This window comes from Augochlora pura, chromosome 3, assembly GCF_028453695.1.
Source record: "Augochlora pura isolate Apur16 chromosome 3, APUR_v2.2.1, whole genome shotgun sequence".
Classification (NCBI taxonomy): Eukaryota; Metazoa; Arthropoda; class Insecta; order Hymenoptera; family Halictidae; genus Augochlora; species Augochlora pura.
Window position 1 is genome coordinate 25,532,640 of NC_135774.1, and position 19,088 is coordinate 25,551,727.

Genomic DNA, 19,088 nt, shown 5'->3' on the forward strand with positions numbered 1-19,088 from the left:
CTGTATAAAATGCATGATGTATCCTGAACTCGGTCAGAGTCCTCCAGCTCTGTCAACATGAAGCCTAGAAGGAGCTCGTTAAATTCAAGATCATCGAAGAGGCGCATGCAACTAGACCGAACAATATCCTGTTCCAATTCCGCGGGGATTCGATCGGCCCGTAGTAAGTTATTAAACAGCTGACCTTTCCTGTGATTCGCGGCGCATTCAGTTTACATTAGGCCTGACCGGCGCTCGGCTCGGTGATTGCGTTCCGGCCGGGTTTGTAATAACGGATTGGCGAAACTAATGAAGTGATCCATTATTAACCGGTGTCCTAGGTTTATATATCGGCCGACCGATCCGTTCCGTCGTTATTTTCACCAAGAAAAATGATATCGGTCCTGTTACTGCTCTGGAGCGTCGACTATGGGAACAGCTACAACGACTTTCCGTCTTTGGTGACCGCGAACGCCTCCATGGGTACGGTTGTCACCCTCCGAAATAGCCGGGGCAACAGCAAGGACGTTGAAACAGTGAAATTTCTCCTATGTTTTGGCAGCGGTGGTGATCGACAAGAGCTACTTCGGCAGCAAAGAGGAGCATCAGAAGGCGGTCGAGTCGATCCCCGATCTGATCAACCGTATAGTGAAACAGGAGATGCGCGTGGGCGGGATCGCGGTCCATCTTTTACAGGACACGAACGCCGATCTGCGGCAAGGTAAGCGCGCGTGGCACGATCGATAAATTTAATTAATCGTCGTCGCTCAACCTTCTGATTACCGATGCTCGACGCGTCCACCAAGGTTACACGATACTTCTGTCTGTCGCGAGTTGCTACCACACTTGGCGGCTGCACGATGCTGCGCGCCACGAGGATCTCATACACGTTGCGATCACAGGTAAGGGATCATGATCCCATGGGCCGTTAGCTGTTCAGTTCTTATTTTCTAACCGATCCGTCATTTTCTAACCGAATCGTCACAGAATTTATTTCTTCTATATTTTCCTTTCTTCCATTATTTAGAACGTTTGTTCATTTTTATTAAATCGTTCAGAAGATTTTCGTATCATCTATGTTTCTGCTGATAAATCGTATAGTGAAAGATAAACCTTTCCCTGAAAGACGCGGACTGCCCCAGATTTATGGAATCCGACGGCATCAGCATCGCCATGGTGAAGCCCGGCGAGGAGCTGTCCCAGATCTTCCTCGACCTGAGGATGATGGACATCATGTCCTGGAACGGGATTAACATTCTCCACGACGAGTCGTTCGGTGATAAGACGTGCTACCAGCCGCGATACTGTCCACATAATACCCTTCGCTAACCGAGTATGTCCGCGAACCGTTTCAGACAGGGACATGATCAGCAGAGTGCTGAAGGCCATATCGGACAAGATGTTCCACAAGCACGTAAATCTGGTTTCCAGGTCGATCTTCACTTTGAGGCAGAACGAGACCGACAGGGTTCGGAAAACCCTGGTGCACAACACCTTGAGCGATTTTCACGTGGATCAACTGGGCCATTGCTTCTTGGTGATAGCCACCGTCGACGTTGTCCCGGATGTCATGGAAGTGGTGAGATTTCTGTTAATCGTTAGCTAACGGAAAGACCCGTCCATTTGGTTAACAATTATCCGTTTCGATTAACAATTGTCAGTGGCCCGCTATTTTTTAGCAGCTAATTTTCTTGCGATCCTCTAATGGTGTAGGGTCAACGTTAGCGAAACGAGGAGTCGACTAGGTAAGAAATCATTCCAAGATTGAAGAAGTAGGGACACGGATGGGTCAAATAGAAGAACGCAACATAGTCCAACGATCAGCTGCAATTAAGCTAGGTTCGGTAAGAGGATTAATCACGACAGCGTTAATGACCTCGTCGAATCTGGGTCGAGGGAAGCTTCGAACAGCTTGCAAGTCCCTGCAATCTCGTCCCTGTTCCGCAGCACCTAGACACATCCTGCCACAAATTGCATTTTAACGATTCGAGCCCGTTTAAAGGCGTAATCGAGGCGATCGATTACACGGTTCTCTTTGCTTTTGCAGGCGAGGTCCTTGAAGATGGTGCACCCCGGGAGCCAGTGGCTGTACGTTATCACGGACAGCGCGGCGCACAACACGACCAACATGACAGCGTTCGTCGATTTATTGGCAGAGGGAGGAAACGTGGCGTTCATGTACAACGCGACCAACATCGAAGGCGGCGCCAACGAAGTAATGACCGAACGCGCTCGTAGATAATTAACGATCAGGATTATTTTAGTATCTCCTTCGGCTCGATGTTTCCGTTAGATGACTCTGAAGCAGTACGTCAAGTGGCTGGTCGAAGCTCTGGCTACAGCGTTAGATACGTCTGCGAAGACGGAGAACGAGCTGCTGAAGAGGATCGGGGCCGAGGATTTCGAGATCACCAGGTTGACGAAGAAGGAGAGGCGTCACGAGGTCCTGAAAAACGCCAGGGTAAGTGGAATCGCTTTAACAAAAAGCGGACTCATTCGATGACGACGACGAGGATTCATACTGAAACTGCGATTTTTATTAGAAGATCCACGCAGAAGCCGAGATCAATGACAGAGGTCTCTTATGGAAGTTCGCCACAGCGATCACCTGGGGAAATTTCTTCGCCCGTGGCAAGCATCAAGCGCATTTGCTGGACATCGGAACGTGGACGCCGGAATCCAGTGTCAACTTGACCGACATGCTGTTCCCTCATATTGCTCACGGATTCCGCGGCATCACTTTGCCAATCGTAACCTATCCTGTGCGTAGACGAGAAAAGACATTGTTTGCGTTGCATCTGCATAGCGAAAAGATTTCTAAAACCGCTGAGAACGATTTCTCGGCGATGACCGAGCCTCTGTTAGCCGTGGCTTGTAAATACACGCGGAACGAATCCTTTCAGAATCCGCCGTGGCAGGTGATCACGGTGAGCAGCACAGGCGAGAAAACGTACGAGGGTTTGGTCTTCGACGTGGTGAGGCATCTGGGCAAGAAGCTGAACTTCACTTACACGGTGATCGACCCGGAATTGAACAAGACCGCGAATCCCTGGATCACTTCTCGTTTCGACAAGCTCGGAGACGTAAGGATCAACTGTTCGCCGTTCTCCCTTGTCTTCTCTGCACGTTGCTCCTCTGTCGTCTTTCGCAGAAAGTCAAGGGAATGACGATGTCGAACACGAGACAAATGCCGCAGGAGGTGATCGATTTGGTCCAACAGAAGAAGGTCCTCTTCGCGGCGTGTGCGTACACCGTGAACGAGGACGGCAAGAACGCGATCAATTTTACGGTGCCGATATACGTGCAGACGTACAGCTTTTTAACTGCCAGGCCCAGACAGCTGTCCAGGGCGCTGTTGTTCGCGTCGCCGTTCACCGGAGAGGTTTGCAATACCTATCGCTTCTAACGAGAGCAATCATCAACTTTACATTTACCGAACGAGACATATTAAACTTTTTCATTCGAAGATAAACAGAATAAAACGATCATGTATTAGAATACAAAGATTTAATACGTCTTATTCGTTGAATATAAAGTGAACTATGCCCGAAAACGAACCAAAGGCACAGCAAACTGATTGCTCGCGGTAACCGGCACAATGCTACGCGATGGCTGGCGAAAGATTCTCGGAAGATTGAAAAATGGCGGATCCTGCGAATATTAAGAGACGGAATCGCGAACGCGAGGCGATCCACCGATCTTTCGGTCGTGGAAAAGAAGGGGGACTAATCGGCGTCGTTACGCTAAGAGCGCAGAAATATTTCGTCCTTTAAGGGTCCCGAACCGACATACCGTACCGTAATAGCGTCTAATGACAGAAACTGTAAAGATCGCGGTCGTTTGGTTCGGCATTCCTGCAGCCGGTACACCTCTCTCTAACCCAGGGCCCGGCTTTTAGACGTGGGTCTGCGTGGCCGTGTCCATTATCATAATGGGTCCGATCTTGTACCTGATTCACAAGTGCAGCCCGTACAGCATGCAGACCTCGGGCCTGAACTCGTCCTTCCAGTGTGTGTGGTACGTGTACGGGGCGTTGCTTCAGCAAGGTACGATTTCATTCGCCCTTACACGACACACTGTTTTCACTTCCCCGCTGCGCGGCGAGAACGATCACGCGACCGGAATCTCCTCCTTATTCTCGGTAGTGACTTAATGCCTCGTGATTCACGAACGCCGTTTAATGGCGAAATTTAAAAGCTTTCGGGCATCGGCGATGGGGCAATTGGGCCAAGATATATGGGAGAGATGATAGCGTTTGGTTGTTGGGGGGGCCCGACTGCTGGAGCATAGCATGTCACCGTCGAAACTTTTTCAGTAAAATCACGTTGGCCGGGGTGTATGTTTTTGAAACGACAATAACAATTTTAACGGGTTTCAATGAACGAAGAGAACGTAAATATATTAATAAATAATATTAGGAATGAACTAATGTAATAATATAATGAACGGTAGTTTATAATAATTTCAAGAATAAAGGAGGCTGATAAGTCAGTGTAGGAACAATATTTCCCTACAATCTCGATATCTTTATCTTTACATTGTACCAGATACCCTTCTTTAGTTTATCTTGTCATCTTTTCATATTGCCGCATTGTCGTCGCCGTAGGGATCTTGTTAAACAATATTTGTAATTAATGATTAAATATCAATTAAATCAATTAAATAGACGTTAAATTAAATATTATTGCAAACATACAAGAGCAATGTTAAAATGTAAGGATAACATTTGACCACGGTGTTAAACGAAGCATCATCGTGTGCCACGAAGAACTGAAGGTACTCTAACGTTCCAGGAGGAATGTACCTGCCACAGTCAGACAGCGCGCGCCTGCTGATCGGCTTCTGGTGGTTGATCGTGATGGTCATAGTGGCGACGTATTCCGGAAGTTTGGTCGCCTTTTTAACGTTCCCAAGGATGGACGCGTTGATCTTAACGGTGGACGACCTGATCAACCGCAGGGACAGGATGACGTGGGGATATCTGAACGGAAGCTTCCTCGAGGTGTACCTGCAGAACGCGGATGAGAAGAAGTATCACATTCTGCTGGCTCGCGCGGAGAAGTACAACGACACGGAGGACGAGGCGATGATCCAGCGGGTGAAGGATGGGAAACACGCGCTGATCGAATGGAGGAGTTCACTCAGGTATCTCGCGGTGGTTTCCCTCGACGTTTCCATCGGTGCGAGAGGAACGGCGAGACTCTATCGTGGGCTGAAAATATAGGTTCCTGATGAGGAAAGATTTACTGCTGACCGGAGGCTGCCACTTTTCGCTGAGCCAGGACGAGTTCCTGGACGAGCCGATCGCGATGATCATCCCACAAGGCAGCCCCTATCTCTCTGTAATCAACGCCGAGTAAGTTGCACGCTACGACCGTTTCTGCTACCGATGGTCCCGGAGTAATACCATCTCGCGGGATAAGACAGAAATAAAGCATTGTACGGTACCTAAAGAAATACGCCGCGTGAATCTCGTTTTTTCACGAACACGCGGCGATGCACAGAGTACGATTTTTCGTTTGGCAAATAGGCTGCGCCGCATGCTCGAGTCCGGGCTGATGCACAAATGGATCACGGAGCGGATGCCGATCAAAGACAAGTGCTGGGAGATCGGCGGCAACAGCCAGGTGGTGAACGAGCGGAAAGTAAATGTGGCGGACATGCAAGGGATATTCTTCGTTCTCTTCATGGGTAGAGAATTGTTATTTCCTAGAAACGTTCCAACGTCAAACTAATTATAAGTTGCGAAACACGCAGGTTGCAATTTTCGATTCTACAGAGTTCTATTTTACAGCGACCGAGGATTTTCTATTACCTCGCGAACTCTCTGAAAATTGTCTGATGTTGCAGGCGTCACGCTGTCCTTCTTCTTTTTGTTCTGCGAGTTCTACTGGCATCGTCGCAAGCTGTCCAAGGACCGGAAGTTGATACGTCCCTTCGTCTCGTAAACGAGGACCACCTAGGACACGTTCTGTAGCCACGCAAATTGCTTTCGCTCTCTTCACGCCAGCTGTTCACTGTATAAACGGCGATTTCTCCTCGCGAATAAACAAACCACTCTCGCGCACCGGTGCCGGCTGCGATTTCTTCCCAACTCTTGCACCCCCTCCGTTCCCCCTGACAATTATCGCGTTCCGTTCACGTTGGCAAAACATTGTCACCGGAAGCGCCGAAATCGTTGCGCAAAGTCCTCGCCTCCCTCGGACCGTCCTCTATTATCCTTTTATTGTCGGGATTATGGTCGGTGAACGGCACCGAGAAAACGGACGAAACGAAACGAAACGAAGCGCGGCGGCGCGGTCAGCGTTTCTCGGTGTTAATTGGCTCGGGTAGACGCGGGATAGGCGCGAAACGATTCCACGGCGATCGACGGACAGCCGATGTAGCCCCACACGGACGTATCCGCGGCCGTTTACAATTACCATCACGAACGTCTAATTTGCGGACGGCACCGGATATTGCGCGGATATCCACGCAACGTTCGGGACGCCGGACAACGAGCGATCCTCCGCCGCGATGCCGGAGGAGTTGTCAGTCCGTTCGCACGTCGCGTCGGTGAAGATGAGACACGCGGGGATGGGGATAGGCCAACGGTGTGAGACCACTCGGTTTCCGCGGGATTAATTAACAACGAACAGAACGAGACAGTGACTAAACCGCCAACGCGTCTGCCCGCTAAAAATCGCGAGGTCGGATTCATTTGGAAACCAGGAAAGTCGGTGCATTGTTTGCCGATTAGAACCGTACGAGGATCGAACACGGCGGGTCGTTCGGACGAATTATTTGGCGGCCGGCTGTCGCTTGTTCTGCTGTTAATTGGACAATTTCGCCGGGAGATCATCTTCCGTCGCGAATAAAAAATAAAAACACAGCGACCGTGAGCATTGGGCAACGCTTATGACACGTATGACTCCGCTTGTTACGTTACGGTGGAAGTTGCCACAACTAGATACTTTATTAAGATCACAGTCTTAAGAAGAATGGGAGTTGCATGTGTGCGAACGCCAGGCGTAGAAAGGTCGACGTTGCATCTCGGGACTATTCTTGGGTTCGTAATAATTGCGAAGATTCAGTCGCGAGCTCGGCTGATTGCCACGAGTCTCGAATCGTGTTAGTAATCCGCTATTTACCTTTTAAACATAGTCCTTTTCACAGCTATTGAGCGGTCAGATCATTCGTCTGTTCGATTTTTCAAACTTTCCGCAGTTTTACTTCTGGACACGCCAGTTGCAAATCAAATTGTATATGATATCTATTTTCATCGACGGAATCTCTAATAGTGTAGAATTTTTGGTGACTCTAATAGGAAGTTTAACATTGTTTTAACATAATTATAGACTCCAAGTGACTTGTACACTGTTAATGATTTCGAAACGAAATCTTATCATAATATCATATTTATATAGTTTTATATCAATTCTAGCGAGGATCTGCGATATTTTAACAAGTTCTTGTCAAATATATGAGTCTTAACAGTGCTGTGAATAATAATATTTAAAAGAAAAGAATTAAGAAAATCTGCTTGCTTATTTCTATTTTCTATTATTTCTAATGTAGAAACACACAAGTTTCCTTAAGTATTTATTTAAATATCAGTAAAAAATATAAAGGTTACTTTGAGTCTATAATTGATTACTATATGAAAAGAAAAATCGCTATATGAAAGAAAAGGATGCACGTCGCTTAATACTTAAGAAATCAAGTCAGCAAAGGATTAATCCAAGACTTCTCAGCCGGGTGTCAAAAAATCTCACTAATAACTCCGAAGACCTAGCCGTCGGTGACCTAAAAGATCTCGCGGGCTCGCGATTGTCTGCGGACGGCCGAAAATTCATAAGGCCGTTACGAAGGTGGCACAGCCTAATGCAGTGGCAGGGCCGGATAGCACGAAATTGCAACGGGGCGGCGTGTTCCTCGCAAACGAATCCCCGCCGATCCTCTGAATAATTCATCCACGGTTTCTCCGTGGATCTCCCCGTTCTCCAGGGAACCTGTAACCCCGGCGCGGCGAGGATCCGCTGGATCGGCTGGAAGTGGTAGGGCGGAGAGCGATATGACGGCGTACATAGACACGGGTTTATCTACCTGACGACCTTGCCGTTTAAAAAATCCGAAGAGTGGTCGGCTGAGCCTCGAGCTGGCGGCGTGCACCATCGCACGAGCCAGTTCCGACGTGGAGCGCGGACGACTAGGACTAATCCTAATAGGCGTCTGGGAAAAAGCCGTGTTACGTCCCGTCGGTTCGAAACGATCCGCAAGTGATTTCCATGCCTCCATCGATCCTCTGACAGCGATCCACCGATTAACATGGGCACGATACTGTCCTGGACCATTCTCATTCACCGTACGTATTCCAATTATTTAGAAAAATCAACGAAACTCGACGCCGCTCATGGCTCTCGATCCGTGACAATGTTGGTTTTTTTCTTAACCTCTTAGGCACGACGCGCCATTATAGTGGCTTTCGCGGATGTTTCTTGATTTACTCAATTCTATTGTCAGTTGTTAAAGTAAACGATTAAAGTGGAAGTGTATAAGTACATTACACGGAGAAAAGAGTATATATATGTATATAGTTATACCAAAAAATATGTATATTAAGAAAAATGGTAATTTAGTTATGAAGAATTTTATTCGCGAAAAATCCAGCCGTGCCTAAGAGGTTAAATGACTGTACTCATATTTTCGAAAATTTTGACTTAAAAGGAAATTTATGCGTGACAAAATGTTAAAAAGACAAGTGAAATAGATTATAATATTGATTAATTCATCGCTATATTTTCTTAATAATTAACTTGGTGAGGAAACAATAGAGATGTTAATAAATAATATCGTTCTCGCAATGATTTACGCCATTATGATTTTAACCCAGTTCAACGTCTAACGCTTTGAACGAAGCGATGATCACTTAAAAGTACTTGCTATAAGGCTGCGGATATTTGCGTGAAATGAACATTTTCTAAGGCAATTGCGAGACATAGGAGTTAAACGAAGATGTATTTTTTCTTTTAATAATTTCAGGTAGTTTAGAATTATGTGGTAGCACTCTTGTGCTCTTCTAATCGTATTTGCATCTCGTTTACTCATTTGGATACATTTTCATAATATTTAAATTGCTAGAACAAGATTTAAGTGGCAAACATCGAAATAAAGAATAATTTAGAATAAAGAATATTTTTGTTAACGAAATCGACTTATCAAAATTTCAACTAAATACTAATCACAAGTAATGCTATTTTTGTTGTGAAATCATTAAAAATTAAATATTCTTCGTGATTTAAAAAAGAACGTTGTGGCTTTCTTTTTCTCTCCACAAGTGAGCTTAATTTTTAGCATATTCTAAAAGGCAGCGTTAGTTTCGCCTTTGTATATTTCTAAGAGAAAAGTTCGAATTCATCAGCAAGTATTCGATCATGGTTTTGCGATGGAAACCAACGGATCTGTAATTTGCCGATGTCCGGGTGTCCGCCGCATTCTGCATGGATTATACCTTTCCTGAAATGTTCGAACAGTGTTGCCCGTGCTGGTCCGCGGCTACGACAACGTGGGGTTCGACGGCTGGTATCAACCGGTTCCGCATAGGCCGGTCGACATCATCACGGACGTTATTAACGATCTGGGCGTGCGGATTCTCCAGCAGTACACGGTCCACGGGAACGTGGCATTCTCACCGGCGGGGGTTGGCTTCGTCCTGGCGGCGTTGTACGAGGGTTCGGCCGGCAGAGGACGTCAGCAGATCTCCGACGCCCTGGGTCTGCCGAGGGACCCGGACGTCACCAGGCTCGGTTTTCGCGACATTCATCGCAGGCTCAGGGTAAGCCTCGAACATTCCAGACCGTGTTGCGAAACCACGGGAACGTTCGCGCAATCTTCCGATTAGTCCGCGAAAAGGACGCGGGGAGAATTTGCCGCGGTCCGAGTACCTAATTTGCAGCTTGAACGCGCAATTTCTCTTCTCTAACCGGCGGTTTCTCTCTCGGTCGATCGATCCTTCTGAAAATGATCCCCGACTGTTTTCGATCTGACAAACCGTGACGATTCTGGAGCCGTTCGAACAAGATTACAGTCGATCACCTGCCGCACGATTTTCATCTTAGCTGCGACGATCTAGATATTTTTGTTCACCATAGACTAAATGGCTATAATTTTGGTCTAAGTATTACCATGAAATAGCGATCGTTCAATCGTTCCACTATTTTCCAGACTTATCTAAACGCTGACGGGTTCCTGGGCGGTCTGACCCTGAACCAAGAGAACACCAGGCTGCGACCGGACTACGAGGACATCCTGAGATTCTACGGATTCGACTTGACGGTCCCCGAGGAGGAGGCAAACGGAACTGATACTACTCCAGAATCAGCGACGAATCCACCGACCACGGACGCTAAGACCTTGCCTCCGGACGATGAAACCGCGACGACTGTGTCGGACACTCAGCAACCGACGCAGGGAACCACCGAAGCATCGCCGTCAACTACCCCTCCTGTCGAGATATTGCGGATGACGATGATGACGGGAGATGCATCGAGCAGATTGACGCAGACCACTTTGGGGTCTACGATCTTGATGGAGGCTACCGAACCAGCTACCTCGCCCGGCCAGACTACCGCCTCGTCTACGACGGTGTCAGAGATTGCTACCACGATAACCTCTGCCACCGATGCATCTCCCCCGACCACTGTTTCCGTCCCGCCAGCAACCATGCTCGACGCTGCTACTCAAACTGCAGCGACAGAGAGTTTAGCCACCACTGCCGCATCGATCAATCCTGTCACTGATTTACCTGCAGCTACCGAGACCACAGAAGCGGCGACCGAGACTACGACACCTGGCCAAACGACTCTCGTCCAGGATACGAGCCCTGACACCACTGTGCCAGCTGAGACGACGACCGTAGTCGCTACAACTTCAGCAGCAACTACTGCAGCAACTACCGCAGCAACCACTGCAACAACCGCAGCAACAACCGCGGCAATAACCGCAGCAACAACCGCAGCAGTTACTGTTACAGAGGCTACCGCCGCCGCTAGCAACGTTGCGGACGGTTCGACGATCCCTGTCGCAGCTAATCAAGTGGCCACCGGACCACCTGCCGACGAGAATGCCATTTCAACCGACTCGATGAATAATAAGACAGTCGGCGACGAGATGGGATCTACCGATTCGCCGGGCACCATTGCTGCAGGTGAAACCGGGTCGAACGGACAGTCTACTACCGTGGCAACGACTGTTAGCGGCCCGATGACGAGGAGGAAACGCGCTAAGAGGAGCCCGAGGGGATTCTTCTCCAGCTACCCAGGTTTCGAACCAGTTTTTTAGCTTTCTAGACTGCTCTAGTTGATTGATTGATGCGGCCGGTCGGGCTGAATGACGCGGGATCTGAATAACGGAGTTTTTGAGAATCTAACGAGGTTCCTGACCTCTGCTCCTCGCGACAAACGCGATGGATCTCTCGTTACGAATTTAATCGATAGCCTGCTCCGTGGATCGTTTTGTTGGTTGCGAATTACACGGGGGGTTTGATATCGATCTTTTTAACCGGGGATGATTAGCTAATTCGTTCGAAGGCTGTCAGCTTTCAAAAACATTTCATTTTCTTGTTCCGTTCCTTACGGGTTATGAGCAACTGAAATGGTCAAATAAGTTGATTGTTGATAACCTCAGTTTGTCGATAATTCTATTAGTTGTATATTATCGTATTTTATTTTATTTATTACGATAGTTTTATTTGAATCTTTTAGCTGAGGGCGACCAGCTGTCTCGAGTACCTTTTCAGTGTTCGAAAATTGTTAATTTTCTTATTTTATTTCTTATAGTATTTTTTTATTATTTTTATGACTAAACAAAGGGCGATATTTGACTCTTATTTTTGCAATTGGTGCAGACAATTTTGATTTCATTAAAACAATTCGCAGTGTAGTGGTAGAAGTAAGTGTAAAGAGTGAGATTAATGTTAATTTTGCTCATGCTGTTTTGTTGGATTGCAGACGAGGGAATTTGGATGCAGGATTTAGGTATCTGGAATCCTTATCCGACGGGCCTGGGCGAGGCTTCCGTCAGGGACTCGACGGAGATATCGTTCCTGGTGAACGGCTGCGACGTGTCCTCCGTCACGGCGTCCAGATACTTCGCCGTTCTACCTTTCGCACATTTTCCGTCGCTTCACGCCGTCGCCCTTGAGTTTCCTTTGGACGTAAGACCGGCGGCAATTATACCGCGAGATACCGTCACTGCGAAACGTACTTTGTCGCGTAAAGTAGACATTTTTAACGAGTTTCGCATAAACTCTGCCCGCCGATCTGTGTCGAACTCCGGATCTCCTGAACGCTGGGCTAGGTCTGAGTTAACATCGCAATTTAAGAGAACAAGGTTACAGTAGCAAAGACAATAATACGTCAGCAGAGAGACGAATGTTAGAATTTCAAAAAAATTAGTTTGCGTTAAAATTATAATCGAGTTATGGAATATAGGATTTGCAATTTGATTAGGAAATATGAGGACAAATTCGAAAGGTTTAAGAAAAACAAAAAATGACGAAACATTGCTAACACGAAGCGTCGCGAATCAGAAAGTTGAGCGACGATTACACGAAAATGAAATCACGTGACATGTTCTTTGTAATCATATAACGACAGTTGTTGTTCCAAAATTTAAGTGCAAGGTAGATTGCACTGTGTTTAGATATTTAAGAAGCAGAATTGTTTAAAAAGAAATGTAAAGATTCTGCTAAAAATTAGGAAATGGAAGGTTCCAAGCCAGTTTTAGGTCTAACTTAGGTTTACCATTTTGAAGGTAGTATCTTGAAGCACGCACTAGGTGCAGATTTTTAGGAGGAAGAATTATTCTAAAATCTACAGGTCTCGCTAAAATATACCAAGCTTTGAATTTCAGGAAATATGATATAAAATCGGAGGCTTCGCATCGGGAACTGAATACGGGAAAAATTCCTGTCCACTGTCGCGATGTACTTGACACGTTTTTCCTACGAATGTCGCAGGACCCCAGGTACAACATCCTGCTGGTGATGTCGACCGATCGGCGTGACACGTATCGGCTGGCTCGGGATCTCGGCGGGAAGTCGTTGAGGCTGTTGAGGAAGCAGTTACAGGCCACTTGGGTCAGGGCCACCATTCCGTCGTTCATGTTGCGCGGTTTCGTCACCTTGACGTCCTTCCTCGAAAGGGTACGAGCCTCTTGTCCGCGCCTCCTCCGGTCTATCTCACCCCCTCGATCGATGGATCCGGGCGACATTATTGGCGACGTCGGATCAGCTCGATCCGACCTGGCCTGGTCCTCTAAGCTCCGGCACGGTCGAGCCGCGTTTCACGGCGCGGGTCGCTCGATATTTCGCCATTAGTCTCGGGCATTAAGCTCCTAATTACTTAATCGCGTTAGTCGAGATCTTGAGTGCACTTTCCGCTTCTCGTCACGGCTGCCGTTCCACGAACAAAGATATCGGTATAGGTGGTTTCCTTGACGACACGTAATTGACGATAATTCCGAAGCGCGCCGGCCGCTGAAAGCTTCGCGCTTCGCTGGGGAACGCGAAAGAGCAACCGGAGGAGAGCAGAGAAAAAAAAGAGAAGAACGAGAGAGGGAATTGTTCTAATCGACGTAATTCAGGGGTACCATTCGCGCCGGTTTTACGAGCCGCGCCGGACGACTGCGCGCGCGCGCGCGAGCGAGTGGCCAACGAGCGTTTCTTTGTCTCTCGCGCGCGACTTTCGAAGCTCCTCGCTGATTCTCAGCTACAACAACGCTGATGGGAAATTGCGAGCTTGAGCTTCGCGGGACTCGTTTCCGATGGAACAGCTGCGCCACTGATCTCTCGCGATCCTCGAACTCGCCTTGTCGAAACGCTTTGCCAGCGAGGGGCGAAAATTAATTTTCTGACGTCGAATCTCCTTTGCTCGGGCGATTTTCTGCAATTTGTACTTTAACGAAGAAACGTAAAATTGCTACGTTTAGCAAAATTGCTATGTTTAGCGAAATTACTACGTTTTAACTAAATTTAAGGCTACCTTTACACGATTTCGTTTTTATTAGTGAACTTGACTCTGTTAAAGTAAAAATTTATTCGTTTGGATGAAAAATTAATTCTACTGAATGCGGTGAAAGAACTTCAAGGATTATTATTTAATGCCTTCCATTTATACTCAGTATATTCTGAGTTTGGTTTTAAAAATTCCGTTAACCATCCAACTTTTATTGGTACATCGATCAATTTTGTCCGCGTCTTCTCGTTTCATTTTTAAGTATCGTGTTTAATGCAAGATTGGTTTCCTGGAGATTGAATAGCGTGAATTTCATTCGCAGCTAGGGATCGTGGACGTTTTCGAGCCAAGAGCCGCCGATCTGTCCCTGATGACCCCGGATCTGGGAGTGTACGCGAGGGACGTGCAGCAAAGCATCGGCGTGAACATCAGGAATTACATGAAGCCAGATCGAACCCACTCTCGTGAGTCGCCCAATTCCGATCCTCCTTTGATCGTTCCACCTCGACGGGACTATTACCGATACTATCATCCAGGTTTCTACTCTAGTCTTTCTACGTACTAGCGCACTTTGTCCTATCCTCCAATCTTCTTCTTGTTTCAATCTTCTAATTATCTGATCCAGATATTCTTGTCTATGTGGATATAATATTTACTTATATCATATAATGTTTAATATCACATATTTAATGTCATAGAATACTTAATATCGTATGATATTTAATATGATACAATATTTAATATAATATTTGATATCATGTAATATTTAATATCAGATATTTAATATGACAGAATATTTAATATCGTATAATATTTAGTATCATATAATATTTGATATCATATAATATCTAATATCACATATTTAATATCGTATAATATTTAATATGATACAATATTTAATATAATATAATATTTGATATCATATAATATTTAATATAATATAATATTCACATAATTTCTTTCACCTGTAGAACCAAACGTTCTAGAAAATAGTGGTCTACCAATGAAACATTTATACAATATTTCTTGATATTTTTAAATTTGTGAAACAGTTTCGAATATTTTCAACACATCAGAATATTAAAAATTGTTACAATTGAATTAATCTTCTAGATATGTTGCAATATTCAATAATTCTCTCTTGAAATCTCTTTTACGATACTCTCGCAGATTCAAACGTTCCAGAAAACTTCGCGTCGATGAAACTTTTATCGCGAAGGGTTCTAAAACATACGTGTCACGCGAGAATATTTTTCGAACGAGTTCCCAAGGGTGTCGCGTTTCATTCCATAAAAATTCTACGGTTAACAATAGATCCTCAAACGAAATATACGGATTGACGATGAATGTTCGCCAAACGGTAGATCGAGAGATAACATTTCATTCCATAAAATTTCTATCTCCAAAGATATTTTCTTCGAAGAAGACATTTATCGGATCCTTGGAAAAGTTATTTCATTTTCAAATCAAATTTCCTTTCGTAAGGGCATTAAAAAGCATTTGATGCAGTATTTTTCCAGTGAAAAAACACTTTCACGAGTATAAAATTTCAAAGTTTTCAGAAAATGTCGGCAAGCTTCTTCTTTCTATTTTATTCGTTAAAAAATCGTTTTTAATTTTCTCGCGAAAGAACGGAACGACTTTCCGACCGAACAGACGGACGAAGAATTTTTTCCGACCGAGAGACAACGTCTGTCGCTGATTTAGAATCGAGGAGCAGTTTCGGAAACCAATTTCACGAGTGGAGAATTTCTAAAGGATCCTCGAACCGTGCGGCAGCCTCGCTCCGTGGAAATCCTCGAATACCCTACGGGAAGAAAAAAATGCGGGGAAATGATTTCACGGGCCATTCGCGCCGGTCGAAGGAGGGAAACGATCGAAACTTTCGGATCGATGTGACGCAAGCCTTCCCCCGGTGAAATTGCGATTATGCACGGTGCGCGTAAACGACAATGAAGCGACAGTGCATCGTCAGCGCCGTTACGACGGGAGACGGTCGTTCATTCCTACTGGCGCGTATCATCCCTCGTTTTTCTTCGGTCACGTTCTCGCGGTTCCCCCACTCCGGCCACCTCTCCTCATTAGCGTCGTTAATGACGGTGCGAACACCGTTCGTCACGTCGGATGGAGCTTGACTCGCGGTACCCGACGAAATTCCACGCTCCAACAGCGAATACCAAGGTCGGTGGTTTCCCCTCCTACGAGGACTCACGCTGGATTAGAAATCTCGGCGAAGGTCGGGCACGATCCAATCGATTCTTCAGGGGGATGTTGTCATTTCCGGTTGATCTTTTGACTCGGTGATGTTGAGCAACTTCTCTCCGACAGAAATTTCATCCGTCTACCGTGCAACTTGTGCGACTAAATTGCAACCGAGTGCTGAAACTTCGTAGGCCGTTCCAAAATTCTTTTTATAGTCAGCGAGATCGGTGTTTGTTAGGCAACGTTGTCGTTAGAGTTTTGTGCAAGATGCACAATTGTACAGATTGCAAGATATTAAAAATTACATAGAATTGATACCGAACTGTCACAGGAACGTAAAAGTTGCAAATTCGCTATATTTAAGTACTGGAAGTAACCTAAAAATGTTCAGTGATCCGTATAATTTATTTACTTTAATGAAAGTTCTATTTAAACAATAAAATTGGCTAAAGTTCTATGGCACTCTTGTCTTAACAAAGACAATGTCTTAGGTCAGGCTAGGAAGTATTCAAATTGCAATGCTATCAGATATTCGAAGTAGAAAAATATCTGTCTAAAAATTGTCTGCATTTATTGCAAGAAGAATAAGCCGCGTAAACAATTGTTACCGAACTGTGACTATTTATGCATTCGTGACAAGGGCAAATTTTTACAACGCAAGAAAACGTATAAATCATCAAGCTATAATAGCATTGTTATCTTATTGTTACAGTGAGCAATCTCTTAGCTCAAGGGAACTTTTTTCGATCCTAATTTTTTACTAATTCTTACTTTTCTCACATAACTTGACCGACAACCTGCTGCCATTTAAAAGCAATGTAAATTCTGAACGAATTACCAATTATTTCCAATAGACAACGATCGCTTTTGTTGGAAATCGTTTAACACCGAGTGACTCCATCCGACAGAGAACCCTCGGTGCTTCGTTCACGTATTCCATCGGCATCATAGTTTCGCGCCGAGCTAATTCGAGCAACGCTAAACGCGAATATCATTTTCACGTTCACGCGAAACGATCGATTGCATAAGCGGGTAGCGATTTTTTTCCTCGATCGGTAAATGTCGAATTCTCCTCGGGCCGTTGTGTGCGCGGCTTCGCGGCGCTGTTTCCTGCTCGCTGTAATTGACGCCGCGATCGGGAATGTTCTCAGTATTGTTATAAAGTTCGCTGGATCTAATCGCTGATATCCTGGGACTCTGACTCACCGAGGGAAATAAATAAAAAGACCTTGCCCGGTCGATCTCCGTGTCTACTAGGAAACTCTTGAATCACTGCGAGAGGAATGCTCCTCGTTAATGTTCCCGTACCGATGACTTCGACCTCTGTCGTTGCTCTGGAACTCGACTGCTCTGTTACTTACTATTTTCTGCCCTCTCTTCCACCTGGCTGAATCCTCCTTCGTCATTAGCACTTGGTCGATGAAGACGCGAAACAAGTTGACTGCTCGTCTTTTCATTTCGTTCGTGCTACCTCGCGGATCTCTACACTGTAATGTTTATGTGAAACATCAATTGAATTATGTTTCATCAATTGAAAACGAGTTCTTCAAACTTTCGATATTTAATTTGATATCATTTTCTATTTTAACCAATTATTTGTATTAGAATCCACGGTCCACGTATAATATTGTAGTCGGAAATCGAAACCTTGATGTCAGTCAACCTGTTAGCGAAATTAACACATTGCGTGCCAGCGGAGGTAACACCTTCGGTACCATTTGATAATATCTCAAAGACGCCTTCTTAAGCAATTATTTAATCGTGACAAGAATTCCATTCGTTCAAGTTCTATCGCGCAATTTGTTGCATTAGTTTTATTCAGAACTCAGATTTAGAATTTTGAATTGTTTTATATTTATGTTCACGTTGGTATCGTCAATGTGTTAATTAAAACGAATGTATCAATAAGTTCTACTACATTTTCTGCTACCATTTATTACGTTCCAATAAAAATTTTAATTTTTTAAAAAAAGACAGCAACTTGTTGGTACACTAATTTGCAATCGATGCGCGAGGCGGTCGTTAATTCGCGGCGCAGACAATGATCCGACGGAACCGTAAGCAGTTCGGGAACGTTCTCGAACCTTCGGGTTGTCTTCGCCCCGGATTACCGGGCACCTCGCGCGGTTCCGGCCGACAATGGAGCGACGCCATTAAGGTTTCTGTCTTCGCAGGTAACGGGTTGTTCGAAAGAGCCGGGCCAGTGCTTTTCACCGCCGTTCATCCGTTCCTGTACTTCATCGTCGACGCCGAAACCTCGGTGGCCTTAATCGCCGGCCGTGTCAACGATCCATTGAATTCACGGATCCTTTAGCGGTGTCGGCGAGGTCGTGGATGACGACCCAGCCGGAATCAGTCGTTGCCGTGTCATCGTAGGCCCCCGCAGATTAAATCCTGACGTTGCCAATTAATTTCTTGTTTGATTCGATCCTAACGATCGCTACTCATACGCTATCACCATTTATTTCAGCCACGGCGAAAAATCTCATCGACCTACCGAACGCCGGTTCGTTGGTTAAATAATAACCGCCGGCGTGGCAATTACAATAATTTCGCGAACGTACTGGTTCATAAAATACCGATGTAACGGCGAGCGAACGCGATAATATATTTTCCAAGCAAACTGCGTCTCGATTTTTATAGGATACACCATGTGTTCGTTTCGTGGAAGTACCCGGGTCTATGGAGACCCGCCGGCGACTGTCATCTGTCAAGGGAGGCAAGGGACGAGTCCGGGGATAGTAATAAACATATACGTTTATTCGGCATACTTATAAATATCGATATAATCTATAAACAATTATATATATTTATATTTATTAGATCATTCCTATTTCGCACACACCTACCTTTAAGTACACGATGTATGTCTGTACAAAAAAAATATCCGTATGTTGTAAATAAAGGAGAGAG

At 45.5% G+C, this 19,088-nt stretch overlaps 1 protein-coding gene across 1 annotated transcript; it reads left to right on the plus strand.

Moving 5' to 3' along the window:
• Positions 1–235: 235 nt before the first annotated feature.
• Positions 236–19,084, plus strand: Ir93a (Ionotropic receptor 93a). The gene is made up of 21 exons (XM_078176637.1): positions 236–462; positions 542–700; positions 786–881; positions 1,106–1,255; positions 1,335–1,558; positions 2,027–2,194; positions 2,273–2,440; positions 2,523–2,741; positions 2,883–3,062; positions 3,131–3,361; positions 3,878–4,025; positions 4,773–5,124; positions 5,204–5,335; positions 5,510–5,670; positions 5,830–5,925; positions 9,492–9,793; positions 10,183–11,278; positions 11,967–12,172; positions 12,977–13,162; positions 14,296–14,509; positions 18,350–19,084. Exons 1-21 carry the CDS (start codon positions 372–374, stop codon positions 18,487–18,489), a joined length of 4,719 nt encoding a protein of 1,572 aa, XP_078032763.1. The 5' UTR covers positions 236–371; the 3' UTR covers positions 18,490–19,084.
• The last annotated feature ends 4 nt before the right edge of the window (positions 19,085–19,088 follow it).

Bases quoted from the DNA above. Each gene is read 5' to 3' on its own strand.
- Ir93a (XM_078176637.1), top strand. From the start codon at position 372: ATGATATCGGTCCTGTTACTGCTCTGGAGCGTCGACTATGGGAACAGC. The intron at 1,559-2,026 runs GTGAGATTTCTG...TTGCTTTTGCAG, and splicing joins TCCCGGATGTCATGGAAGTG to GCGAGGTCCTTGAAGATGGT. The intron at 12,173-12,976 runs GTAAGACCGGCG...CGAATGTCGCAG, and splicing joins CCCTTGAGTTTCCTTTGGAC to GACCCCAGGTACAACATCCT.